Here is a 27085-nt window from a genome sequence, read left to right on the forward strand (position 1 = left end):
TTTGTTTTGTTTTGTTTGTTTGTTTTTTAGAAAAAAACAAGTTTATTTGTGTTGAACATGTAAACATGTATTGTTGGATGATATTTATCTTATCCTCTCTTTCCCAGATAGCCAAAGAAAACTGTAGTTTGGACTTGTTCATTATTAGTTTTGTTTGTTTCGTTTTTTTTTTTCTTGAAAAAAACAAAACATAACGAAGCTAAAATCTCAAACATGTACTTTTAATTAAATACAACATCATTTTCCATATTTTGCAATTTTTTTTTTTTTATTTTGAGTAATGAGAATAATTTATTTGACTTATTTTATTGATATTGTTTTTCAACTATCGTTATTAAAAAAATTAACAAATGGTTAATAAATAAATAAATAAATTATGAGAAAAATGATCGAAAGAAATCATAAAGAAAAAAAATGCATTGTTGTCCTCGATTTGATTCCTGATAATTTGATCACCATGTTTCAATAGCGATTTCACCCTTATAAAAAAAATGGTTTCAATTAACAGGCTCACTAGTGAGTAATTACTATATTTTGTGTTTTTTTTTTTTTTTAAAAAAAAGAAAGTTAGTAAAGCAGTTTTATTTATTGAGTTTATGTGGTATTTCACTCCCTCTCTCTTACTTCCTTCTTCTTCTTCCCATTCTTCATTTTGGGCTGTTTGGAGTTCAACATGAGATGATATATCCCTACATCCTATATCATCAGTATTTGGAGACTCATTATCCTATCTCATAGATTTTAATTGTTTGTGAACTCATTTTCAGAACTTGTTTTGTATCTCACCGTCATTTTCCTTCCTTGTATCGTATATCATCTCAATGCTTGAAGATGTTCGATCATACTTGATCGTTTATACTTTATCAGAACTCTCTACATCCTATATCATCTCATCACCCCAAAGAGTCCTTTTACTTCTCTTGAATGTATATACTCATTTTGAGCTAAATTTAACTTAGACGCAAAATATACCTAATCATTAATGACCAACACTTTCATACCAACAATACGAATAATAATATTAAACATGATTTGATTCAAGTTTGAAATTTTATAGAGAAAAGTTACTCGATCCTGAAACATCCACCATCCTTTTTTAATTCATTGAAATTAGGCCCAAATATTATGATTCAATTGGGCATAGTTAGACTTATTCAATCTAATGGTTATGATACACCAATTTCATGTCTTAACATGTCGATTTGTAATTAGGTCAAATTCAATATTTTGTGATGCTTAATTTGAGAAATCACGAATTGATTGTGATTGAACAAAAACTTCCCATTCAACAATTTATATATTTTTGATGGTCTAAATTTCTTTAAACTTTTAACAAATTTTAATATAATTTCTTATACTTTTAATAAATTTTAAATCTAGTTTGTTGAAGGTAGTTTTCGTTGAAATTAGTTAACTAATAATAATAATATAATGATTTTTATAAAAGAAAATAGAAAGAAATGTTCATGCAAATTATTTTTTGCAACTAAACTAAATTTAGACCTTTGATTTAAAGTTGGGTGGTTCCTACATCCCGAGAGAATCTTTAAGTTCAATGTCAACCGTTGATTTATCTTTAATAAGATCAATTGTGAACCGTTGATTTATGCATGGACGTTGTTTGATCGTCTATTACTGACCCCTCAAAAAAAAAAAACCCATACAACTGAAAACCATACGAGTGATTAACACGAGAGATACGTGGAAGAGAAAAGCCGCAGCTTCGGGACTATACGCGAAAATTTCCTTCCGCTACGATTTCGACACGTGGACGGTGGATAGATTCCTTCTCCCCATCCCCGTCTCTATATATGGAACTCGTCATTTCTCTCTTTAAACTCGTTCAATCGCGATAAGTTATATTTTGATTACACAAACAAACTACCAATCTCTTCGTTCTTCGTTGTTCATCGTCGAGAATGTCTTGCTGTGGTGGAAACTGTGGATGCGGCTCTGGCTGCAAGTGCGGAAGTGGCTGTGGAGGGTGAGTTAATCTCTCGCTAATTTTCTCCTTTGTATTTGATGGCGTGAAATTGCTTTTTGTTCATTTGATTCTGTGGAAAATATTCTCTTGAGGATCTGATCTTCAGTTTTCTGATATATCGCTTTCGATTTCTTAATCTTCTTTGTATCTTTGTGCTTCGATCGATGGATGATGGCGATCTGATCATTCGCTGATCATCTCCATCGAGTAATGGAGATGAGAAAGATCGCACTATCAAGGCGGATTTCCTTCTGAAATTTCTGAAAATGACTACGATATTAATTTTCCCGAGGATAATCGCGATGATTATGACGTTTTGATCTTTTGTTATGCAGATGCAAGATGTTCCCTGACATGAGCTTCTCAGAGACCACCGCTACCATCGAGACCTTCGTAGTCGGTTTCGCTCCTCAGAAGATGTAAGTTTCTGCAATTACGCCTAATTTTTTCAAGAGAAATTTAGGTATTCAGTCATGATTTCATTTAACGGTATAGGCGTTTTCTATATCAGGTCCTTCGAGGTAGCAGAGATGGGAGCAGAGAACGGCTGCAAGTGCGGTGACAACTGCACCTGTGATCCATGCAACTGTAAATGAGAAGCAGCAGGTCGAATCTTCTCAAGTGGAGATTGTCTGAGTACAAATAGTATGCATCCTTTTTAATAACAATTATCAAACCTCCAAGTGTTTGCGTTCTGTCGTTGCGTCTTTTAAGTGTCGATTGTAGTGTTCCTTTTGAATAATAGCTGTCATGGAGTTGTGGAAAAACTTATATGCTGTTGTTATGATTCAGTCAGTGATCTTCTTAGCTCAAGATTCCTGTGTTTATCCATGTCTGTCTAGTGTTTTCTTCTGTAAGAAATTAAAAACGGTACGTGCTAATTTATGAGAGGTAACAGAGTTTCTGTTGTTATCCATATCTATGGTTGGAAATGAAGAACAGAGTTTGAATCTTCTCTAAGATCTTGACTTGATAAATATCTCCAAGTCTCGATTCCAAACAATATCTTCAATTATAATATTCGATTTGTAAAAGTTCTTACAGTTTCGGTGGTGGGGACGATTGAATAGTTAAGTGCCATTCGTTCTAAATCGATATGTATACATCCAAAATTAAATGCATATTTGCGTGTTCTTGTAAATTTTTCCTGTGATGGCCAAACTTTCTAATGGCTAATAGATTTGAAAATTGATCATTTTTTCCCTGGCTCTTTTTCGTCCTCTTGCCTTTAAGGTAAGGATTTGGTTAGCACGTCGTTGTTCATTTATTGAAGATTTTTAAGTGGTTTCTTCATTTTGGTAGAACTTATCGCTACAACAGTGGGTGGGTGAGTTTACAGATAGGGAAAGTAACAACTTTAATTGGTATTTGAAACACTCCATTTTTCTAGGTTGTTCAAACGAGTAAAAATTTGGGTTCATGTAATCCAATTCAAATTTTATATATAATAAATAAGGTGTATTATATATATTTCTCTCGGTTTAAAATTTGATTATTTTATATTTGATGAATTTATGAATTTTAAATATATTTTTTAAAAAAATTAAATAAAAATTCTTTCACGACAAATTATTTGAATTATTATTTGGTGGTTTGTGAATGACGTTGTAGATTTTCACTCTCCGTTTCAATTATATTCAATATGCTTTCAAAAATTCACTTTTCATTCAAATCTTCATCAGTATTTAACTAAAGACTTACTTTGTGTGTACTCCAAAGAAAAGAAAAAAACTCACTTTGCTTTTGTCACTACTTTGCTTTTGTCACTACTTCCATATCGTAAATCCATTCCTTTGTTCGAAACAGTACCAAATTAATTGATTAATGTTACTTCTAGCATAAAATTAATTTAAAGTTCAAAGTAATGCAAATTATTTCTCCATCGGGCCTTATAAATTCTTTTTCAAAAGTATTCGATTTTTTTACTTTTCTTCTTTCTTCTTTCTTCTTTTTTTTTTTTTTTTTCCTTTTTAAAAGGGACTGTCTATAATTATCTTCGAAAGGCACACCACACGTGTCGAATGGTTTTTAATTAGAAAATAAAATTATCTTTTATTTAATAAAAATACAGCGAATATTATATTTTTACTATCACCCATCCTAAAACGTTGTTCTATGAAAAAATCTAGCATAACCGAGTACCACCTTATTATTGACACGTTATTAAATAGTTTATTAATTAATTAATTTATAAATTTTGCATTAAATGTTGCTATTGTGGCAAGTAATGAATAGAAATAATATAAAATATTTTCTAGTGTTTGGTTTTCTGATCCCCGTACCCAGAAAATAATCTTGATTTTATTGACCAATCTTTTTCCAAGAAAAAATAATCGTGAGGAATCTGTGTGAAAATTAATTTTGACTTCAAAACATAGCCAGGAAATGTCAAATTCGTTGCCAATTTATATACTTGTTAAAATTCAATCTAGCTGTTGTATTAAAAAGTGCTTTAAAAATTCACACTCTCTTGTGATATACTTTAAAAATATAAAATTTTATAAGTTAATATTCTTGTACCCACATTTGTTAAACAAATAAAAAGGGGAAAAAATAGAAAAAAAACATTCTATGTCAGGTCTAATTTATTTGTAATCAAATACTCACTTTCTTATTAATGTTATTAATTAATCTAAAAAGAATTAAAAGAATTAATTAAGTTTCTTGATAGTTATTAATTAGTGAACAAATAAAGTTTAGAAGTGTATTTTTTTTTTATTTGGAGACTAAATTAAAATCTCAAAAGATAAAATTGTAAAATTTAGAAATATGGACCAAAAATTAAACTCGTCAATTTTTTATTTTTTTTTTTTTAAATCTTACTTCCCAATTTCCATTGCTAATAATGAAAGTATTTCTAATACAAAACATTCAAAGAATGGTTTCACATAAACCATAGAAACATCGACAATTACATGAATTAATTATGGGAAATTTGTACAAGTGATCCAAAATTGGGTCGAAAATGTCAAATGACCTAATTTTTTAGAAAAAAAATATCGAATTGATATTTCTTGACGTTAAATTCAAGTGAAACTACCAAAATATAGCACTTGAACAGTGAATCGTCTTCTTCCCCCTCTCACCTGTTTTGCTCTCCCTGATCTCGCTCTCGTCTGTTTCGTTCTTGTCAGTCTCGCTCTAACCGGTCTCCCTCTCACCAAAAACCAATGCCGGTTAGAGGGAGACCGGTTAGAGCGAGACTGACGTGGGTTGGCATCATCCGTGTGAACTCGTCGTGCCAAAAAAGAAGAAGAAAATATGTAGAGAAACGAGATCAGAGAAGAAGAGATGACGCATAGAGGGGGACAAAGGACGAGGAAAAAGAAAAAAGAAAAAAAAAACAAAGGAGCTAAAGGAGAAAGAAAGAAAAAAAAAATCAAGAAAGGATAATTATTGGAAATTCACAAGATCATGACATAAACAAAGAGGCATTTGACATTTTCTTCTAAAATCTGGATCCTTTTACCATTTTGGGCTTTTAAAATGGATTTTCTGTGCAATTTTCTAATTAATCATATTTAGATTACATTAGCCACAAGTTTAAAGTTACAAATGGATATTTTAGTTAAAAAAATGATACAGATAGAGCTATAGAACAGCAAGGAAGCCCATCACGCCGACCAGGCAAAATCCTAAATCAGACAGTTTTCTCTACTCGGTACAATAATTTAACATACAGCAACTTGGAGGATGTTGCTATGGCACTTTTCCCAATACATTATTACATCATCCTTCATTATTGGTTGGATAATGAAGCTTCTGGGCAAGGGGGAGCCCCCAAATCTTCTATTCTATCAAATATCCCCCTTGCAGCTTTGCTGAATAAATTGTGAATCTGCAGAACACAAAAAACAAATCCTTACTTTCAGGGGATTGGTTTTTCCTAAAGTGAAAAAGAAAAAATGGTAGTTATTATGTTTGCTGAAACATTACCTGCTTGGATGAGAGTCCTAGTTTCTTCAAGTCAGTGAGCTATATAAACACAGACAAAGGGAAGAAAAATTCATCATTTTGACACCCAAATAGAAAATATTCATGAAAAAAAGTTGGGTACTGTTGTTTTCTTGACTTGTATTTCATTTTTGCATCAACTTTACAACATGTGATGTTTTATACATGTTAAGTGACTATCAAAAGCGAACAAAAGTATGTGTGTAGGATTGAACTGTATTTGTCAAAGATAAAGGAAGATGAAAGCTCTTGCACATTCTTAGACACCAAAATGAAGTTCTTGAGAGCACGATTGGACTATGAGAGAGAAGGGATAAAATAAAGTTATTTGAGAAATTATTAAATAGACAGATTTTGGGAACCATGTTGTTCACTAAGAGAAATTATTTGATGAGGCTATGATTGATATATGAGAGAAAGGTATCTCAAATTTAGATCTAGGGGTGAGAATCAACATCCAACAATTATTACGAGGTAACCTATTGTAGCGGTCTTATTAAATAATCTAATAGTTAAGGTCCCATTTGGTAAAAAAGTTTAAATTTTTTTTCTTTATTATCTACTTTTTACAAATGGTTTAAAACCAAGCTAAATTTTAAAAACTAAAAAAATAACTTTTAAAAATTTGCTTTTATTTTTAGAATTTAGTTAAGAATTCAATTATTGAACTTTAAAAAATGCAAATCATGGTAAGAAATAGAGAGGAAATAAGCATAATTTTCAAAAAGCAAAAAAAAAAAAAATGGTTATCAAACGGGGCATAAGTATAATTCACAAATTTGTCTATCTAGGATGCGAGAGCTAAAAACTGCCAGAGAATGTCTTCTTCATACATAATTCCGTAAAAAGTTTCAAGCTTTTGTCTTACCGATTTCAATGGACTAGTTTCTCTGAGATCGAGAATGTACTCTGCCATTTTCACTCCAATGCCCTGGGGATTGAAAGGGAAATGAGAATCAGAACATGTAAGGGAAAAGATTAACTTTTTTCTTAAATAAAAAATCCCAGTTGTGGTCTTGAGTCTCAAAAATATTACCTTCAATTCTACTAGTTCCTCTCTGCAAAACAAAGAACGCCAGTTAATAATTAATTGAACTTTTCACTCGTTCAAATTGAAAAGTTGGGGAATGGAACAATAAACCCACGTATTCTTGTGGATTTGTACATGAGATGCTAAATATTGTATATGATTATGGACCTACCTGCTTGCTGTATTCAAGAAATCCACATATTTTTGTGCAACGCAACTCTGATTGATTAAGATAACAAGAAAAACCAGAGTTACTGGAATCCGTATTGCATGAAGAAGTAGATAATGAACTATTAAGATAACAAGAAAAACCAGAGTTACTGGAATCCATATTGCATGAAGAAGTAGATAATGAACTATTAAGTAGGCTTGTTGAGTACCTTCAGGATTGATACTTGAGCACCAAACTTATCTAATGGGGTCCCAAAAGATTCAAGCTCCTCATTTGCAGGGAACGGTGTTTTTGGAGTACTTGCAGTTAATAATTGGTCAGTAAACGAAAGTTCCAGCATAGGCATTTGGATTCCATTGTTGTAGAGTGGTGACAGAGCCTTTCTTGGACTATTAAATTTCACCTTGACTACTGCATCTGAAAATGAAGATTCAATCATATCCAAACACAAGGTGGCAAAAATGAACAAATTCCTTGAGCGAACAAGTTAAGGCAGCTGTGATAAAAAAAAAAAAAAAATACCGTGATCTTTGGTTGTGATAGAATTAACTACATCTTCATTTTCAACCAAGTTTCCGAAAGCAACAGTTACAGTCCTGAAGATCATCAATGCAAAATTATAGGGAAAAAAAAAAAGAAGTTAGTAGAGGCTATTAAAAGTTGATAAATCAAACAATATGATTGCCAGACCTTTCTTTTTCTTGTTTACAAGCACTCTGGTTGGCAGTTTTCTTAACTTTGGCAGAACTGCTGAAGAGAGGTTTTCTCAATTTCGAAGCAGTAGAACAAGGTGTTTTACTAGAAAATGGAGAACCAATCCCTCTAATTCTTTGTGCACTCTTGGTCTTGCCTTTTGATTCAAGCCAAGCTTGTAGCTTCGATTCCATGTCAACTTTAGCTTGTGGAGTTCCCTGTTTATGGACCGGCAAAACAAAATTTGAAATTTGACGCGATCGAGCTGCTAAGCTGACTGTATGGACAGACTCCTGATATGCTCCAGGATTCTGTTTTCAAATAAGAAGGCAATTTGAGCAAGTGTGGTTTTAGATTACAATAGACAATTAACCTGCATCAATTTTACCAGGCAAGCTATCATCAAAGCACGGCTTGTTCCACCAAGAGAATCCTGCAATATGCGAGTCAATTTGCTTTCTCTGTAAGGTACTCGGGCAAGGTTCTTGTTTAATGCATATATCACATTTGAAAGCGCAAACAAAGACTGGTTGATTTTTGCACTCTCTTGAAGGCGAATCCCTTCATTGCCAGTCCTCCTGTTATCTTCATTACCTGCCATGGATGGTTATGGACAGATATTAACCCAATTAGCAATAATAACAACTATTCAGAAAACATGAATTCTTGAGGGGTGCATAAATATTATTTGTATCAAATAAAATTCAAAATTCATTCGATGGTTAGGGCTAGGTTTCCATTATGCTTAAGGAACATACCTGCCAAATCTATGAGATTGAGCTTCCCTGTAACAGAAGCCCCAGAATCACCACACACGGGTGATGAAACTGTAATTACAAGAACCCCATGACTTCTACTCGAGACTTCATTAAGATCAGTATCAGCAACTTTCCGCCTCTGAACTCCAAGAGCCAATGTCTCCCGGAATTCAGACATGGAATTTACACCAATCTTAGACAATCCCCTAAGATGAATTTGGCCTTCTTTATCATCCATAATTACAATTTCTTTAGCTTTGGGTTCCAGAAGATCATGACATCTTTCCAAGTACACTTCATAGTATGACATCTCTGCTCTACACCCAGTTTCATCACAAAGTGATAAAATTCTAAGCATGGCTAGCGGCATTAAACCTGGTTCCTCTTCAGTACCCTGCATCCTCAACCAAATTCGACACAGTTCAGAGTGCTAATCATTTGTATTGTTTGATTGTTTTATATCAAATTCAGGAAACTTCAAGTTTTCGTGAATGAAAAGCCAAATTCTTCTGTTGATTTTAAGCTAATTGCACCTGCATTGTGTAGGTCTTTCCACTGCCAGTAGCCCCATAAGCAAACACAGTAGCGTTGCATCCATGGAAGAGTCCAGGAATCAATGGATTAACTTCTTTATCGAATATCTGCCTCACCGTATGATCTTCTTGGCCAAAAAATGAGTCCAATTGATAGCACTCGTTTCGACTACACTCGGAAAATCCACCAACAATAATCAAATCGAATCGGAAGATTCTTCTACGGCAGATAAATAGGCTACAGAGAAATTTACAAAAACTAAGTACCTGGTTTCCGGATCTTTGAGATGAACGGTGACCTCCTCCTGAGAGATGCGACCTTGATCCACGACAGAAATGCATGAAATTGGAACCCTAGAACTTTTGACTGAAACTTCTTGAGGGAGAAATGGACGAACCCTAGCAACCACTCTGACCTTGGAGATTGCACAGTGGTTTGTGGATCTAGCAGGTGTGTGAAGTTCAAAAATTTCGGCAGCCATTGAAATGGAAGATGATTCGCGTAAGCAGTGGCGAGAAATCATGCAAAGTGAAGGGCGATTTTGAAAATGAAGACCGTTGGTGGCAGATTTCCGCTTCTTAATTTGAATTTTTTTTTTTTTTTAGTTTCCCCCTTTTTTAAAAAAATAAACAACTTTTCTTTATTTGAAACTGATTTCAAACCTTCGTTTGAATTATCCTGGGCCTGGCTTCATGGCCCTGGTGAGTTGGGCCTGTAGAGCTCGATGGCCTAAAACAAATTCTTAAATTTGCAAATATAATAAAATATTTAATCTAATTTCCATTTTTCTTTATTACTGAGCATGTATATCAATAGTAATTTTGTTATACTTTAAATTTGATATAAATCAATCCACTATACCAAGTTTACTAGTAAGCAAGTGTTTATGCATTTGGTATTGTTTGTTGATGTAATTTGAATCTTTAATCATTTATTTAGAAGTATATACTAATGTCATACTTAAAATTAATTTTGAATTACTTCAAAAAATACACTCTAAAGTGATTTACAAATCCGTGATGTTTATTTAATTCAACATTAACCCTTTCACTACAGTCTTTTACATATTCATTCAATATTTTAATGTGTATGAGAATATTGGACTTTAAAATGAAAGACAATAGTGAATATAGCTTAACTACAATTATATTTGACCAAAGAACTACAGGTTCCAATTATCGAATTGTTGCATGTGAAAGTCAACTACTCGATATGACACAAGTTTAAAAATGGGTTATATATATGAAACTTTTCACATGCAATGGATGTTTTGACAATGAAAAGGTAATTTGAAGGAAAAACTCTCTCTCTCTCGAATTTGTAAATTCTTTTATTATAATCTCTTGAATAAAACTCTGCTCCCAACACAGTGGATGCAGATTGTTGTGATCGAACCACTTTAAAAACTCTCTGTTTCTTCCCTTCTTCTTCTCCTTCTTCTTCAGTTCTGTGATTCCATCTTCAACAAGAACACAAGATCGCCATTTTATTCTTTCGAATTTCGTTTCTTTGTATGTCTGAACTTGGGTCTGTAAAGAAAGAGTAATGGCAGTTGTGTCTGAGTGTCTCCACGTGTAACCTCCACAAATTGGTATTAGAGTTTTTAAAGTTCAAGAAAGCTTCGAGACTTACTTTCTCGATCAATAAAATGGCAGTTGCACGCTATGATATAGAAAAATTCAATAGAAATGGAGCTTTTGCATTATGGAAGACTAAAATAAGAGCTATTCTTGGTCAGAAAACCATTAAAACTCTTATGGATCCTACAAAACTTCCAACTACAATGACTTCTGTGTTGGAATATAGAAACAAACAACGGAAGAAAAATGGGATCATTAAGCATTCTAATTCAGTAATTTTTGCTTCAAATTCATCGTGCACATAAACTAAAAAGAGAGTTTCAACGCTAACCTTTGAAGTACCTCTTGAATCTCAATCTTTAGCTGCAATCTCCTTTTCCTTTGGTTGTGAACCACTACAAGGTCTTCCATACTATTCTCTTGTAGTATTAAATTGAGTTGTGGGACTCAAAACAAATTTGAATTAGGGAAATTGGAAGTGAAGAACTGGTTTTTCACCAGTGTGAAGAATACTTCTTCAACCACTTTTCTCAGCAAATTGCAACCGATTGCCTCCTAATTTTCACTCAGATCTCATTGTTATATTGCATGACTTTCATGCAAATCAATGTCCTACATGAATTTCAGCTCAAGTTTGAGAATTTAAGTTGTAAAATTAGTGGAACCATGAATGAGCTTCTAGAGAAGTGGAAAAATCTAACTTTGAGATTTTCTCATTTTCTTCATTTTTCATTTATTTTGAAACTATTTACAAAATTAAATTTCAATTTCAGTTTTTAATCTTAAAATTAGAACTAAATTTTATTAATTTTACAAAAATTAATACAAAATTATTTTTTTTCTAATAAAATTAATAATAATTAATTAAACAATTTAATTAATTCTAATTAATTTAATATCAAATATTAAATTAATTCAACACTAATTCCACCACCATGAATCCCTATTCATGGATTTAATATTTAAATCATATTTAAATATTAACCAATTCTCCAATTTCGTTTAATTCCAAAATTAAACGTGTAATTATATCACATATAATTACTAATTCCCTTAATTCGTATTTGAACGATTCAGATTAACTTCTCACAATATTCTAAGGAGCTAGTAAGGGGGCGTAACGGACCTATAGATCATGGACTCCAATGATCCGAGATTAATTGGCTAAACTCTTTACATCAAATTAACCCCATTCGTTAACTACCGGGTCACTCCACTAAAGCCCGTAATTGCACTCTCTTCACAGTAGATATACTGTGTTCACTTGATATAACCATGATTAGTAAGTTAACCCTTCACAGGTTGTTTGTAATAATGACTGGGTCAAAAGGTTGTTTTACCCCCAAGATTACTTCTTATTCCTTAAGTTCTATTGATCCTCTAATGAACAATTGGTTTATGATCTGATCATTAAATCGAGTCCCTCTCGAGCCAATGAAAGGGTGGGGCCCCTTGTTCAAGACTCGGAGTCAGCACTTAAGGGAAAAACCTCTCTACTATCCCTAAAAGTAGGTAGGAGTGAGTTTCATCTTGCATCCTTTGTCCCCAATTATTTATCTGGTCTTACCCCTGAAATGGGAGGCTTATTGAGCCAACATTGTTGATCCAACCCTCACCTATGAAAATCTAAGGATAATCCCGAATAAACAGGAGTTCATAGTTAGCTCAAGATTAAGGTCAAGTTACCTAGGTCATCATTTTAAAATAGTCAGTCTTAAACAGTAAATAGCGTTATAAAGTAAGAGTGACTTATTTCTCGGTCCAATCTTGCGCAAACTCATTGCATAGGACGCCCTCACTTCTTATGTCACTACATGTACGAATCAGGATCACTTCATCTATAGCACTTTACAACTCCTTGTAATAATTATAGAGTGGGCCGCATCTTATAGTGTTATCAGGATAAGACACCCAACCTTATTCAAATACTATAGATCATTTAGACTATTTACTCGAACATGATCCACTCTTATGTCTTCACATAAAGTTCAAGCACCCATGTAATAGTCGTGGATCTTTTAGTTTATTGGATTTATTTCTAAAACGAAATAAGCAATTCATATATTCAATACAACTTTATTGAATCAAACTTCAATAACAACTTTATTGAATTTATCAGCATAAGTTTATTGTTTACGAACCATGAGTTTTAGGACATAAAATCCAACATGCTGAAGAAAAAGAAGTGATGGAAAATGTTGCCTATGGAGCAATAGTCCTGAATCTAAGTGATAATGTGTTTAGAGAGGTTATAGATTAAGAAACGACATATCTGATGTGGCAAAAACTTGATGAATTGTACCTATCAAAGGACCTTCCAAATCAACATATGTACGAGAGAGGTAAACCTACAGAATGGATCCAAATAAGCCTTTAACAGATAATTTAAGTAAATTTAAAAGACTCTATGCTGAATTCAAGAACTTAGGGGATAAAATTGGTGAAGCGAGTGAGTCCTTCATTCTTATAAACTCTCTCCCATATGCTTACAAAGAGGTAAAAACAGTCCTGAAATATGATAGAGAAAGGATCACAACAGACATTGTTATTTCAGGCATTAAGACTAAATAACTTGAAATTTTATCTTAAAGAAGGAACAAAGTAATGGGAAAGGATTGTTCTCTAAAGGTAAATCCAAGAAAGAAAATAAAAACCAAAATGACAAAAGCAAATTGAAATGCAACTTTTATCACAAAATTGGGCATCTAAGGCAAGATTATTTCTTCTCGAAGAAGAAACAAAATCGAAGGAATAAAAGAAAAAACAAGTAGAGGAACCTAAAGCTGAAGCATCTGTGGCAGAGGAGAGTCTTTTGTTTTCTGATGCCCTCACAATATCTCAGTTCAGTGCAAACAAGGAAGATGTTAATGAAACACACAAGTGGGTACTAGATTTTGGATGTATCTTCTACATGACACCCTCAAAGAATTAGTTTACAACCTATAAAGACACAGATGGAGGTTTGGTTTATATGGGAAATGATAACTCTTGCAAAATCATTGGAGTAGGATTGGTTTCCTTACAATTCAAGGACGGTTCTGTAACTTTGTTAAGAAATGTTAGGTATGTGCCAATACTAAAGAGGAATTTAATCTCTTCAGGGATGTTGGATTCAATTGGATGTGAATACTATGGACATGAAGGAAGATTTAAGGTTAAAAAGGACTCAAAAGTAATTTTAGTTGGAGGGAAGACCAATGGACTCTATTCGAGTAAAGATGTTCCAAAAACTCAATATGCTTTAATTGTTTCAAGTGATAAATTGTTAGAGGCTGACCTATGGTACAAACATTTATCACATATTAGTAGTAAAGGTTTGAAGATATTGTCAAACCAAGGATTACTTCCAGCTAGTTCATCAAAAAAAATTGAGATGCAAACATTATATCATTGGAAAAGCTACAAGGTAAGAATTTCAAAGGCAGAATATAATACAAAGGAGATCCTAGACTATGTTCATTTAGGCCTATGGGGTCCTACTCAAACACCTTCACTTAATGGATCTAGGTATTTTCTATCTTTTATTGATGAATTTTCAAGAAAAAGTTAGGTTTCCTTTCTAAAAACAAAAGAACAAGTTTTTAATAAGTTCAAAGAATGGAAGATTTTAGGTGAAAATCAAACTTAAGACGAATAAAATATCTTATAACAAACAATGAGCTTGAGTTTATAATGAGGAATTCAATAACTTATGTAAACAAAATGGTATAGTTAGACTTAGGACTGTTAGGCACACACTGCAACAAAACAGAGTATCTAAAAGGCTAAATAGGACCATTATGGATAGGGTTAGATGCCAAATGTCTTGAATAATACCAAAAAAATATTGGGTAGAAACAGTAGCATACACTATCTATAGATTAAATAGATGTCCACATCACTCCAAAAATTTCATAAGACTTGAGGAGAGATGGACTAAATACCCTCCTAAACCAGAGAATCTTAGAATTTTTGGTTGTGTAGGGTATGTACATCAAAATCAAGGGAAGTTTACCTAAAGCCATTGAATTATGTTTATTGGATTTACAGAAGGAGTAAAGGGCTTGAAAATGTGGCATCCAATTGAGAAAAAGAGTATAATCAGTAGATGTGTTCTGTTTAGAGATGAAGAAATGTTCATAATGAGCAAAAGTTCTGAAGAAGAAGGCTTCAATCCATAAATAATAAATTTTGAGGTGGAGCAGCCTTCTAATTCTAATAGAACTACAGAACTAAATATAGATATTCCTGTATCTAGTGAAGAAATAGGTGCACAAGAACCTATTAACATAGAAGATTTTGAATTAAGAAAGAAGAATACCTCACAAACTATAGTTTAGCTATAGATAGGCAAAGAAGAGTAATCATATCTCCAACTAGATACTGTGAAGCAGATTATGTAAGTGTAGCTCTAAATGCTATGACTAAACTAAGTGAACAAGAATCTCTTACTTTTAATGATGTAGTGAGTTGTAAAGATGAAAAAGCATAGATAAATGCAATGAATGATGAAAGACATCTTTAGAAGTAAATAAAATATGAGAATTAGTTTATCTACCTAAAGGAGCTAAACCAATATCTTGTAAATGGGTTTATAAACTAAAAGATGAAATCTCGAGTATTTAACGACCTAGATTTAAGGCTAGTTAGTGGCTAAAGGTTTCATACAAAAGGAAGGAATAAATTACATTGAAATTTTCTCTCATGTTGTGAAACAAACTACTACTACTATAAGAATGTTACTTTCACTAGTTGTATGATTTACATTTAGACCAATTAAATGTAAAAACAACATTCTTACATGGAGATTTAAAAGAAGTAATATACATGAAACAACCACAAGGTTATGAAGAAAAAGGCAAAGAAGATCATGTGTGTCTACTTAAAAAGTCCATTGATGGATTCAAACAGTATCCACGATGTTGGTATAAAAGGTTTGATGATTTTATATTTAAAATAAACTTTAAAAGAAGTTCTTATGACAATTGTGCTTATATTAATTCAACCTCATATACCACTATTATTTATCTATTGTTATATGTGGATGATATGCTAATTGCAAGTCAATCTAATGAAGTACTCAAAAAAGTTAAAACTTCTCTAAAGGAAGAACTTGATATGAAAGATCTTGGTGAGTCCAAGAAGATTTTAGGAGTTGAAATCTCTAAAAATAGAGAAAAATGTTCTTTAATATAACTAGCAAGATTCTTAAAAGAATTAATATACAAGAGGTTAAAGTTGTGGCAATACCTCTAGCACAACACCTTGAGCTTTCATTAGAGAATTCACCTAAGAAAAATGAAGAGGAACATCTAAATTATATGTATGGGAAATTAACTTCATGGGCCCATTCCCGCCTTCCAACGGCCACACAACTACATTTTAGTAGCTGTTGATTATGTTTCAAAGTGGGTTGAAGCAATTTCATGTGCTACAAATGATGCGACAACAGTCTCGAAGTTCCTGCAGAAGAATATTTTCACTCGCTTTGGCACATCGTGTGCCATTATAAGCGACGAGGGCACACATTTCATCGATCGCGTTGTCAGCAAGCTTTTGATAAAATACAACGTCCATTACAATTGCGACAACCTACCACCCTCAGACCAATGGAAAAGCTGATGTGTCCAACAGGGAGATTAAATCCATACTTAAAAAGGTTGTTAATTCAACACGGAAGGATTGGGAACAAAAGTTGGACGAGGCGCTATGGGCTTACCAAATGGTGTATAAAACGCCTATTAGAATGTCTACATATGTGCTTGTATTTGGTAATGCTTGCCACTTGCCTCTAGAACTTAAACACAAGACATTTTGGGCCACCAAGAAACTCAACTTTAATATGAAGAATTAGGGAAAGCAAGGAAGTTGCACTTATGCAAGTTGGATGAGTGGAGACTACAAGCATATGAGAACGCTAAAATCTACAAGGAGAAATGGAGTGTTGGCATGACCAACACATTAGTAAGAAAATTTTTGAAAATTGACCAAAAAAATTCTATTGTTTTTCATTTTAATATAGTTTTTCAATTTAATTAAAAAAATGCCACATAATCTATCAAAAAAATAATATAATTAAGTAAAGCTTCTCATCTCTAATTTTGTCACATCAATTAGTGACATCAACTTTTCGTACTCAAGATCGTTTAGAATCAATTTTCAAATTTCAAAGATTAAAATATACTTTTTAAAGCCTCAACAATCAAATAGATACAAACTCTAAATATCGAGACCAAAAGTTATATTACCAAAAAAAAAAAAAAAAAAAAAAAAGAAAGAAAGAGAGAGATTAATCAAATCAACCTATTTATATGTACTGAATCGAAGTTTAGAGGGTACATGATGATGGAGCTTAGATCAATCACTTGTCAAATTTATTTATATACAGGGGTTGAAGTGGGAGACAAGATTCGAATTATTCGAACATTGAAGGACCATTTAGCAACAAAACCACTACTTCGCTTTCTCCAACCTACTATTCCAATTTAGCTAAGAGCGGCGATACAAGAAACGAAACCAGAGAAGTTAAACCCTAAACCCTTTACTTTCGTTGGAATCGAAGATGGACAAGAACATGCTTGCTGATTTGGATGGTCTTCCTGAAGAAGACAAGATCAAAATGGCCACCATGATCGACCAGCTCCAGATCCGAGACAGGTTCAATTTACTTATCTAAAATATTCGAGTTTTGAACAGGAACTAATTCATTGAATCGTTCTCTTGTTATGTATGTTTTTTCTATCTTTAAATCTTATGGCATGGTAGAAACTTGTAACTGGAATTTGTCTCCTATGATTGATTTCAATATCATTAGCTGGGAGTTGCGCGAAAATTGATATTTACCTGATCAATTCGCTTGTCTGATTCGTTAGGCTTTGTTTGTTTTTCTTTCATTTGTATGATTGTTTTTCTCTATTTTTTTTTTCCAATTTTGTCTGAGATCTTTGGAATGCGTTTGGACATCTTTGAATGAATAGTGGAAGGATTGGAAGTTTTCTAGATACAGGTCAATTTGGGAGCTTGTTTATTGTATCCTGCTGTGTTTTTTCTTTCTTTTTTTTTTCCCTGTTTTTTTTGGGTATACGTTGATTCAAATTTTGCTGAAGTTTTAGACCACCACTTTATAGATAACCACTCTGGAACTTACTGGTCAATCAGGGAATGGGTTCAAATTACGGTGGTCATTAAGGTATTCATATATTCTATGAGTTATCTTAACAACCAGATATAGCTAGGGTCAAGAAGTTGTCTTTTGAAAATAGTATTCTCAAGGTGAACATGGGGTGATCTAAACGCTCATGGATATATATATGTATGTACTTCTGAGAAAAGCCGCCTTATGATAGTATCACTATACTTTTTTAAACAATCGTGGTTTCGGCTCCTGCATCGGTAGTCTATTTGGCGACCATGCACCCTGGCCATAGGAACTCAGGGTTCGTACCTCCTAGCACCCCAAGTCAACCAACAGAGGGCTGCCCCTTAAGGAATTCGCCTGTTTTTGACAAGTTTCAATGTTCTGAAATTTCATTTCATTGTTGATCATAGAATATCTCATCGGAACTACTATTTTCCTCCTAATTATTAGATAAACATGGTGTTCAATCTTAAAATCAATTGACAATACGAGTAGTCATGTATCTTTAAAAGACTATAAGGTCTCCCATTTTTCCATCATGAAATCTTCAATATGCTTCCTCAAGATAGTGCTTTTTTTGGTACACTATTTATTGGTCGGATTTTTTTTTACTGAACACTTATTTGGGCTTCATGAGCTTCCATACCATATCGGTTTCATTTCAAAACCAATTGACTATGGGTGGAGTAGCCCATGTATATTTTAAAGATTGTGATGTCTCCCATCTTTTTGGGATCCTCAACATGAATATACTTCAAACAGGGGACTGACGGTGTTCTTGGGAGTGATCTTAATTTTATCAGGGGTGAATGTATCTTTCAAAGTTGAAGTAAGATGCAGCCTATATATTGAAAGGAGGACTTCAGAAGACTATTATACAGCACTTGCAGCTCTTCTGCTCCTTTAGTATCCAATGCGTGATTTTTGTTCTTTGTACAACTCTTCTAATCTGGTCCAATGCTGTAAACTACTGCATGTGACAGAATAAAGTTTTCATCACAATAATATAAGAACACATTAAGAGTCATAACTGTTCGCCTTTTAATAACTTGCAGTCTGAGAATGTACAACTCATTGGTCGAGAGATGCTTCACAGATTGTATAGATAACTTTCAGCGAAAATCCTTAACCAAGCAAGAGGAAACATGCGTACGTAGGTGTGCCGAGAAGTTCTTGAAGCATTCAATGCGCGTTGGAATGAGATTTGCTGAGCTCAACCAAGGAGCCGCTACCTCAGATTAATGTTGCATCAGAGGACACCCAGACATATTCATGGGACCTTCAGTTCTTTCACTTCTGGATGTTTAGTAGGTTTCTTCTACATTCTTGAGACCTTCAGGACTTTCACCTCTAGAATTATAGCATGTTTCTTCCGTATTCTTGAAACCTTCCGTTCTTTCACATCTGAATTTATAGCATGTTTTTTCATTATATGTGTTGCAACTGAGATTAAGTTGTAATTTGATTTGACTTATGAATTGAGGTTTTGGTAGCAGACTTTCAATAAATGATTGAGGTTTCATATCCATCAGGACGATAACATATTTACTCAAGCTTTAGCCGTATAAACGAAGCTGGTTTAGCTGAACTTTTATGCTTCTTGTTGGAAATATTCCCTTTTCTTCATCCTCATAACCAATTTGATAGAAATGATTGGAGATCTTGACCTGCCTGCGTCCCGATTGGCGACCCATGTATCTACGCGGCTAACCGAAGCCAAACCGAGTGAACAACCCGGTTTGGCAGGTTGGTCGACGAGGTTTTCCCCTGAAAATCGGCCGGCTCGGTTTTTTTTTTCCCATTGGTATTTTAGCGGTTTGATTCCGCCCCTAAACTGAGCCAAACGTCATAAACACCGATTCAATCCCACCATCTTCTTCAAGGGAGGGATCGATCTTAGCCAGATTGGTTCGTTATTTTCTGATTTGCTAAGAGGTGAAAGATGCCTAAACCCACTAAAGGATAAGGATCTACTTAGGATGAGTACTGAATTGAAATATGAGGGAATAATGCTCTACAATTGAATTGAAATATTCTATTAATATTAGAATGTAATTTGTTATTTTATTTAGTGTCTATGTAAGTTACCGAGGTTGATACTAGGTACAAAATACTAATATCAGTGATTGAATTAGTTTGATAAGAAAGAAAAGAAAAAAAATAAAATAAAAGCGTGAAACATGCATTATAGTTTTTAAAATTTTGTAAAAGATTTATGGAAACGTGAGAAGATAAATTTGACGTATAAAATTTATCTTGAACCACAAACTAAACTTGCACTCGTAATATTTTTTTTCTTTAAAGAAAGGTTAGTATACAAAATAACCATGAAGTTTTGAATTGTTTAGATTATGCTAGAAGAAGTTTACACACGTTTTCTTATAATAATTTAAAATTTTAATTAAAACAATTATATGTCGCACAAATTTTTTTATGACAAATATCAATTTATATTCAATTTTATCAATTTAAACTTTAAAGGTGTATCAATTTAAAATTTGAACTTTCATAAGCATATCAATTTAAACCCTAGACTTTCATAAATATATAAATTTAAGTTCTAAACTTTCATAATTGTATTAAGGTTTAAATTGATACAATTATAAAAGTTAGGAGTTTAAATTGATACTTATGAAAGTTTGGTGTTTAAATTAATATAACTCTAAAAGTTCATGGTTTAAATTAATATAATTATAAGTTTGAGTTTTAAATTGATACAACGCCAAAGTTGATGGATATAAATTGATGTTTTTCCTAAATATAAATAAAGAGCCATTTTTCCAAATTAGATAAGATTAATTTCAATATTTGTTATTTAATTTACGCACGTATCTCTCTACAAGAATCCGTTAAACCATCCTTAAGAAAAGGAAAAAAAATCGTTCAAATCCTGGTAACTTATTTTGTCAATCGGACGGTCCACAATTGCCCGCGAATCATCTACCCGCGAATCCAATCCCCAAAAATATTTCGATCTTTAACGCTCGAAATCTCAAGTGCCGTTTGAGGTTTGAACCTCGTTATCTTAACGCCTTTATATCATAATCGTTAATTGACCGTTAGCTCTTAGGTTTCAGTGTTTCACTTTTTATTTTATTTTATTTTATTTTATTTTTTTTAAAAAAAATCGTAAACTCTATAGCCTTCAATAACGGTAATTAACGGAGACGTCGGTGGTGATATATATTCGTTATGTACAAATAATTACAAAATATGGGAATTTTATAATTTTGGTATTTATTTATTATTTATATATTTCATTTTCATTTTTTTTTTACTCTCTCTTTGTTTCGCCTCCACTTTTTGTTTCAACGGGCGACGATTTTCGAAACCAAAAGAAAACTCTTTGTTTCTGAAGGAGCGGTGGTTCCTTCGGTGTTGAACTAATTTCATCGCTTCTTTCAGCTCCACTTTGATTCCCGCCACTTCCTTCGTAGCAGAGGTATCATTCTTTGCTCTCAGATGTTTGATTGTTTTCTAATTCACTTGATTTTCCTTCAATTTTGTCGACTGTTTGATCATCTGTTGTTTCGTATTCGTCTCAACCTTGCTCTGATTGGGCTAAGATTGTTTTAGTTTCCCCCCCTTTTCGTCTCTAAAACCCTACAATTGTGATTTCCTCCTGCGTTTTCGATCTGATTGCGGGTTTCAAGATCTGAGTTCTTTTGTTGGTTTTCGTTTTTCCGTGGTTTAGGTGGTGGGTTTTCGAGAACTTGATAGCAGTTGGGGTTTTTCGGATTGTTGCTTTAATGATTTGCTGTTTTGATTTTAGGTTACAATTGGAGTTGAAATTTATTCTGTTATTAGGATTTTGAATTTTGGAGATGGTTCTATGAGTAGATGGAAGAGGTAAAACAAGAAGAGTGTTGTCTCGAAAATAAACAATCTACGGCTGCTACGAGTTCCTCTGTCTCTGAAGGTAGTGGCAGCGCAACTGCCAAGTCTCCTGGGATGTGTAGTCCAGCATCAACATCTCCTTCTCATCGGTAATTTCACAAAGTTTTTGTCATTTTTTTCTAGATATTCTATTTATAAAGCAACTTTTGCATTATACTATTAGCTACCAAAATAATTGAAAAATGAGATGATTCTACACTGCTTATGGTCAGTTCAAAGATCTCAGATGTTTATGCTTCATGTATAATTTGACTTGGCAGGAGGACCAGCGGCCCCATTCGTCGAGCTAAGGGTGGCTGGACTCCTCAAGAGGTAAGCATTGATTATCCCCTCTTATAGTTTATTGTGTTGTAAAGTTCTTAGTTATTACGGTATTGGCATGTAGGCTTAGAAAAAACTCTATTTTGCGTCAGATAAAGCAGATTGGATTTAAAGAATCTTAACTTATAAGAACATTTATATAATAGAGCACTTGTCTTGATTAGTGATGGTGACTTCTTTTTCAGGATGAGACATTGAGAAATGCCGTTGCAGCTTTTAAAGGGAAGAATTGGAAGAAAATAGGTTTCTCTCTATTCTTGTTACAAGGGAATTCATTTTTTTTAATTAAAAAAATGATTTTAGAATTCTAACCTTTGGCGTTAGTTGATATCTTTATTTATATGAGGAATTGAGATGTTTTCTACTGTTAAGGTAGGCTTGAAGCATTATACACGTTCATTTAACTAATAGAAAAACTATTGTTAAATATTTTTACATAAATCTCAGCTCTGTAGGGAATGCATTACAAACTTTATATTTTGGATGATGATCTCATCAGTGTTTCCAGTTGTACTATGCTTGCATTTTGCATGTTTGAATTTTATAAGTTTTAGCTGAAAGTTTTCAACAGACAAATAGATGGTCACTTGTCTTAATTGAACTGATAATTACTTTGTTTATATATATATATATTGCTTATTCAACTTTCAGAATGTTTTTAGTATCACTATAGATTTTACCTATGATGAGTGGGTTGCCTGACCATGATTTTAAATGTATCAATTATCAATATGGTCGGGGTTTTATATGCAACTTGGGTTGGTTGATTGACCTCATTAGATAAAATTTGCGTGCAGCTGAGTACTTCCATGATAGATCAGAAGTTCAGTGTCTGCATAGATGGCAGAAGGTTCTCAATCCGGATCTTGTTAAAGGACCATGGACTCAGGAGGTTTTTACTTGATGTCTTCTTTCTTGGATGCTTTCTGCTCTTGCATGTATAGTGAAAATTTATCATTTTGTTCTTCTTTCTTATAGGAAGATGATAAAATTATTGAACTGGTATCGAAGTATGGGCCTACCAAATGGTCTTTGATAGCAAAATCTTTACCTGGTCGCATAGGGAAACAATGCCGAGAGAGGTATCTCCCCTAAAACTGTTATGATTAACAGTGAGCTGAAGTCTTGATTTTAAATTGTAAATACAATTTGCAAGTTTATGAAAAATTGACCGTGTTCCCTTTTGAGTGATTGTGTGCTTCCTTGTCTTCTTAGCTAAAGGATAAATAGAGCTATTTATAGGTCGTGATTACTGAGCTTTTATCATTATTATCTTCATATTTTGCTCTTTCTGAATATTGAAGGGACGTGGATTTATGTATCTGTTGTAAAGTAATAATCTATTATTTTCAGGTGGCACAATCATTTGAATCCAGATATAAAGAAGGATGCTTGGACATTAGAAGAGGAATTGGCTCTGATGAATGCACATCGGTTACATGGGAACAAATGGGCTGAAATAGCCAGGGTTTTACCTGGAAGGTACTCATTCTTATTTTTGTAAACTTAACCTTGATGAAAATATGAAAAGGGGGAAAAGAGATGAACGGAGATAGAAATGCCCATAGCAACAGGTCAAACAAGTACATGTAGACCGTCTGTTCAGCTGCCTGTCCAGTCTCATCTAATTAAGTTTATAAAGGGTCTATAGGATTAGGGTAAATGAAGATATCTTAGTCAAATCCTTGTTTGATCAGGATTAGGATTAGTTTCCTTGATTGATTAGGATTAGGATTAGGATTAGTTTTAGTTTCCTTGGTTAATTAAGATTATGATTAGTTTTTCTTTTTCTTTTTTTTTTTTTCTTTTTTCTCCCTAATTCTCTATGAATAGAGAATTTTTTTTCTTGTATTGGTAACTTTTGATTCATAATAAAGATTTTGAATTTTATTCTTGGAGATTTCTCTCCTTTAATCCTTTAGGCTATAGGGCTATATCACGATCTTCACATTCTTCTTGGTAGTAATTTAGAAGCAACTCTATAATGGTTATGTTGTCTCTTATTTAAAGAATTTTTATTATGCTGACTGAATGGTAGAAAAATGTGGAAAGATGTGTTATATATCATGACATAACAAGCACAAATATGAATATTATTTATCACGCATAAGAAATAGAAATGAGAAATGTCTTTGCTTTTGAATTTTTGTCTGCTTGACTTGGTTAAATCGACATCATATTCCTACTGTATTCAGGACCGACAATGCGATAAAAAATCATTGGAATAGTTCCTTGAAGAAAAAGCTAGATTTCTATTTGGCAACTGGGAAGCTTCCACCAGTTGCAAAAAATAGTTCCCAGAATGGTGCTAGAGACTCAACCACTAAGACTCTACCTACCAAAAGGTTTCCTCCTTACTCAAGTAAGGGGTCAGACTCAACTGCCCAAACATCATCAGGTAACACAGACTTGTACAAAGTGGACGAAAGCTGTAAGGATCAGATTGAGTCATCAGCACCTCCTGATGAAGATATGGTTGCTTCAACAAGTGGGGTTTTAAATGAGTCTGCTGATTCTGGACATGTCAAACGCTGGTCAGTACCTTCAAATATCATGGATCCAAGATGCAGGAAATCTGGGTCAGCACGAAAGAATGGGACTACAACTCATGGTGAAGCTGAGAATGTGATTGGCAAATTAGATGAAGATAAAACTATAGGAACCCCTTCAAGATTTGAATCTCCTAAATATGGTTCATTGTACTATGAACCACCCCAATTAGAAAGTAGTATTCCAGTAGATTCAGAACTTTTAAGCATGTACATGCACGAGACAAATAATAGTTCGATCACTTCGCCTATTGGTATCTTCACTCCTCCTTGTGTGAAGACTAGAGACTTGAGTATACACAGTCCAGAGTCAATATTGAGAATTGCGGCTAGAAGTTTCCCCAGCACTCCTTCAATATTACGTAAGAGAAAGACGGAAACTCAAGCTCGTCTCCCTCCTCAAGAGATGCAAGACAAGGAGATAGCAGCAGTCAAGGACATCTCCCAAGAATCTGGTCCCGATGAAACACTTAATAATAGTGACAGCAGGTTGGGTTCACCAAATGGAAGCTTATGCGACAGTCCAAGTAATGATCATAGCCCGAGCAGGTCAAACAGTAAGGCTTTCAATGCATCTCCTCCATACCGGCTAACATCCAAGCGAACAGCTATCTCAAAATCTGTGGAAAAGCAACTTGAGTTTGCATTTGACAAGGAGAAGAACAACCATACTATCAAGTCAGTCGAACCAAATGGGATTCCCTCCAGATAAAGGATTCTTTAACAAACACAATAAGATGGCAAAATCTGAACTGTAAGTTATTGAAACTCTTACTTCTTTTAGTCATATACTCATTTTCCATTGAAATACGGATATTAATAATGGGCATCTTTTTTTTTTCTTTTTTTTTTTTTTTGGTTAATTTAATAGGGAGATACTTGATATGATAAGTCATTATTCTTCTGTTTTGCGAATGTAAAAATTTCTAGTCGACTCTTTTTGTGTGTGATACCTTCGGAATAAGGCAAGGGATTTTTTATAACGTTTAGATGCTAATTCTAGTTAATTGACACCACAGTATGGTATTACTGGTTTATTATGAGATTTTTTACTAGAACAAAGCATTTCATCTGATTTTTAAGGATCTTTAAATACTCATTCTGCTTGTAAATAGCATGAGATAAAGTTCTAAACTTATTAGAGATGCTTTCTGTATACTTACTGATAAAGTTCCATCTTTGACAGCCTGGGCGATGGAATCCCCCACTCCGGCAAGTTTATATTGAGAAAAATGCTGTCCATAATCTTGTGTTTCTTGGTTGCATCAACTGGTATAAAAAATCGACGATTCGCTTAGATCCTTCGTACATATATTTTTCTAAACTTATTTGTTTTACAATTGCAGATAGGTCTAACTTTTTTCTGTTTTTAGTATCTACAAAAACATGTTTCATTATACACTGACGAGATTTGAATGGTTAGAATTCTGATATTTATGGAATAAAGTTTGATTTTTCTAACATGTAACATTTCACTTTCAATGAAGAAAATTTTCTTCAGTTCTGAAGCACTGTACGTGTTAGAATCTTTGAGGCATTGCTATCATGTTACGAGTCTTATGACTTAAAAAAGTGTCTATCCTTTATAGTGAAGAAAAATATTATTATTAGTAGTGGTAGTATTAGTATTATTATATATATGAATCAAGATAATTTAGTTATAGCAAACTTTCTAATTAACAATCTTGAATATTAAATTTAGAAAATAGAGTGTAACATTAGCGTGGCACTTTTTTTTCCAGCGAGGTTGATTTTGGCGTGAATCCAATAAAAAGAGCTGTTTATCTCGGTGAGAGACGAGCTGATTCAATATTTGGATGAGTATCATAATGCTCTCCCACGCTTCAAAGACAAGAGTACTGATTCTTTGTGCAAAAATACTTGAATACCCTTATTGTTCTTCATTGCTTCTCTCTATATTTGTAAACCAAGTGGGTAAAATGGGTGGGGGTGGGTTCATATTGATAACGAAACGATGAATATGATTTCACATTGCTTAATAGCCCATTTATTTGCTTTAGAGGTTTCTAAAAATGTCTTTTATGTCTTTGTGTAACATGTCACACAAAATCCTCTCCCCTTTGTAGTTGATACGAATTTCTTTTTTTTTTTTTATCCAAAAACAGAATAAATAATAACCTACCTATTACACTTTTGACTATATTTATATTTTTTCCCTTCTTTGAAAGAGTACCTTTTGACCGATATTAGTAACATATATTGAGACTCCGAAACCTTAGCCTGCTCGATCTGCTAACATGCAGAATATTATTATTATTATGTTTAAACAATTTTCAGGTAATTATTTTAAATATTAAAACTACTAAAAATATTTTTAAGTATAACAAAATATGACTATCTATTAGTAACATCAATATGACTGTTCTTATTAGTGATAAACTGTAATACATTCGTCATATTAATAGATGTTCATCACGATCTATCAGTGATAAACTATAAAATTATACTATATTTATAAATTACTCATTTTTTCTT

At 33.2% G+C, this 27085-nt stretch overlaps 4 protein-coding genes across 7 annotated transcripts; 3 read left to right on the plus strand and 1 right to left on the minus strand.

The window, feature by feature from the left end:
* The first annotated feature begins 1822 nt into the window (after window positions 1-1822).
* Window positions 1823-2944, plus strand: LOC120091944 (metallothionein-like protein type 2). The gene is made up of 3 exons (XM_039050116.1): window positions 1823-1984; window positions 2320-2403; window positions 2496-2944. Exons 1-3 carry the CDS (start codon window positions 1920-1922, stop codon window positions 2578-2580), a joined length of 234 nt encoding a protein of 77 aa, XP_038906044.1. The 5' UTR covers window positions 1823-1919; the 3' UTR covers window positions 2581-2944.
* A 2460-nt stretch (window positions 2945-5404) lies between these two features.
* LOC120090254 (kinesin-like protein KIN-10B) lies at window positions 5405-9731 on the minus strand. 2 transcript variants are annotated; one of them, XM_039047813.1, is made up of 12 exons: window positions 9392-9731; window positions 9125-9293; window positions 8592-8985; window positions 8222-8427; window positions 7831-8144; window positions 7663-7736; window positions 7349-7557; window positions 7141-7187; window positions 6975-6996; window positions 6807-6869; window positions 5921-5959; window positions 5405-5822 (listed from the first exon to the last, which is right to left on the minus strand). In XM_039047813.1, the coding sequence occupies exons 1-12, from the start codon at window positions 9646-9648 to the stop codon at window positions 5724-5726; spliced, it is 1893 nt and encodes a 630-aa protein (XP_038903741.1). In that variant the 5' UTR covers window positions 9649-9731; the 3' UTR covers window positions 5405-5723. The 2 variants fall into 2 exon arrangements, with proteins under 2 accessions (XP_038903741.1, XP_038903742.1); XM_039047814.1 differs by lacking the exons at window positions 5405-5822; window positions 5921-5959; window positions 6807-6869; window positions 6975-6996 and having other exon boundaries at window positions 7141-7258.
* Window positions 9732-17092: 7361 nt separating this feature from the next.
* On the plus strand, window positions 17093-19350 carry LOC120089697 (mitochondrial import inner membrane translocase subunit Tim9). Its single transcript, XM_039047062.1, has 2 exons — window positions 17093-17341; window positions 18878-19350. Exons 1-2 carry the CDS (start codon window positions 17247-17249, stop codon window positions 19062-19064), a joined length of 282 nt encoding a protein of 93 aa, XP_038902990.1. The 5' UTR covers window positions 17093-17246; the 3' UTR covers window positions 19065-19350.
* Window positions 19351-21096: 1746 nt separating this feature from the next.
* LOC120091756 (transcription factor MYB3R-3-like) lies at window positions 21097-26052 on the plus strand. Of its 3 annotated transcripts, none has more exons than XM_039049876.1 (9): window positions 21097-21264; window positions 21595-21808; window positions 21980-22031; window positions 22226-22283; window positions 22838-22932; window positions 23019-23122; window positions 23394-23522; window positions 24236-25343; window positions 25776-26052. In XM_039049876.1, exons 2-8 carry the CDS (start codon window positions 21663-21665, stop codon window positions 25299-25301), a joined length of 1650 nt encoding a protein of 549 aa, XP_038905804.1. In that variant the 5' UTR covers window positions 21097-21264; window positions 21595-21662; the 3' UTR covers window positions 25302-25343; window positions 25776-26052. The 3 variants fall into 3 exon arrangements, with proteins under 3 accessions (XP_038905804.1, XP_038905803.1, XP_038905805.1); XM_039049875.1 differs by having other exon boundaries at window positions 21630-21808; XM_039049877.1 differs by having other exon boundaries at window positions 21663-21808.
* The last annotated feature ends 1033 nt before the right edge of the window (window positions 26053-27085 follow it).

Source organism: Benincasa hispida, chromosome 11 (assembly GCF_009727055.1).
Source record: "Benincasa hispida cultivar B227 chromosome 11, ASM972705v1, whole genome shotgun sequence".
NCBI lineage: Eukaryota > Viridiplantae > Streptophyta > Magnoliopsida > Cucurbitales > Cucurbitaceae > Benincasa > Benincasa hispida.

Coding starts and splice junctions, on each gene's coding strand:
- LOC120089697 (XM_039047062.1), top strand. CDS start 17,247: ATGGACAAGAACATGCTTGCTGATTTGGATGGTCTTCCTGAAGAAGAC. Junction 17,342..18,877: donor CAGCTCCAGATCCGAGACAG/GTTCAATTTACT, acceptor AATAACTTGCAG/TCTGAGAATGTACAACTCAT.
- LOC120090254 (XM_039047813.1), bottom strand. CDS start 9,648: ATGATTTCTCGCCACTGCTTACGCGAATCATCTTCCATTTCAATGGCT. Junction 7,188..7,348: donor CTCAAGTATCAATCCTGAAG/GTACTCAACAAG, acceptor TTAATCAATCAG/AGTTGCGTTGCACAAAAATA. Junction 5,960..6,806: donor AAACTAGTCCATTGAAATCG/GTAAGACAAAAG, acceptor GTGTTTATATAG/CTCACTGACTTGAAGAAACT.
- LOC120091756 (XM_039049876.1), top strand. CDS start 21,663: ATGGAAGAGGTAAAACAAGAAGAGTGTTGTCTCGAAAATAAACAATCT. Junction 22,284..22,837: donor GAAGAATTGGAAGAAAATAG/GTTTCTCTCTAT, acceptor ATTTGCGTGCAG/CTGAGTACTTCCATGATAGA. Junction 23,523..24,235: donor GCCAGGGTTTTACCTGGAAG/GTACTCATTCTT, acceptor TACTGTATTCAG/GACCGACAATGCGATAAAAA.
- LOC120091944 (XM_039050116.1), top strand. CDS start 1,920: ATGTCTTGCTGTGGTGGAAACTGTGGATGCGGCTCTGGCTGCAAGTGC. Junction 1,985..2,319: donor TGCGGAAGTGGCTGTGGAGG/GTGAGTTAATCT, acceptor TTTGTTATGCAG/ATGCAAGATGTTCCCTGACA. Junction 2,404..2,495: donor GGTTTCGCTCCTCAGAAGAT/GTAAGTTTCTGC, acceptor TTTCTATATCAG/GTCCTTCGAGGTAGCAGAGA.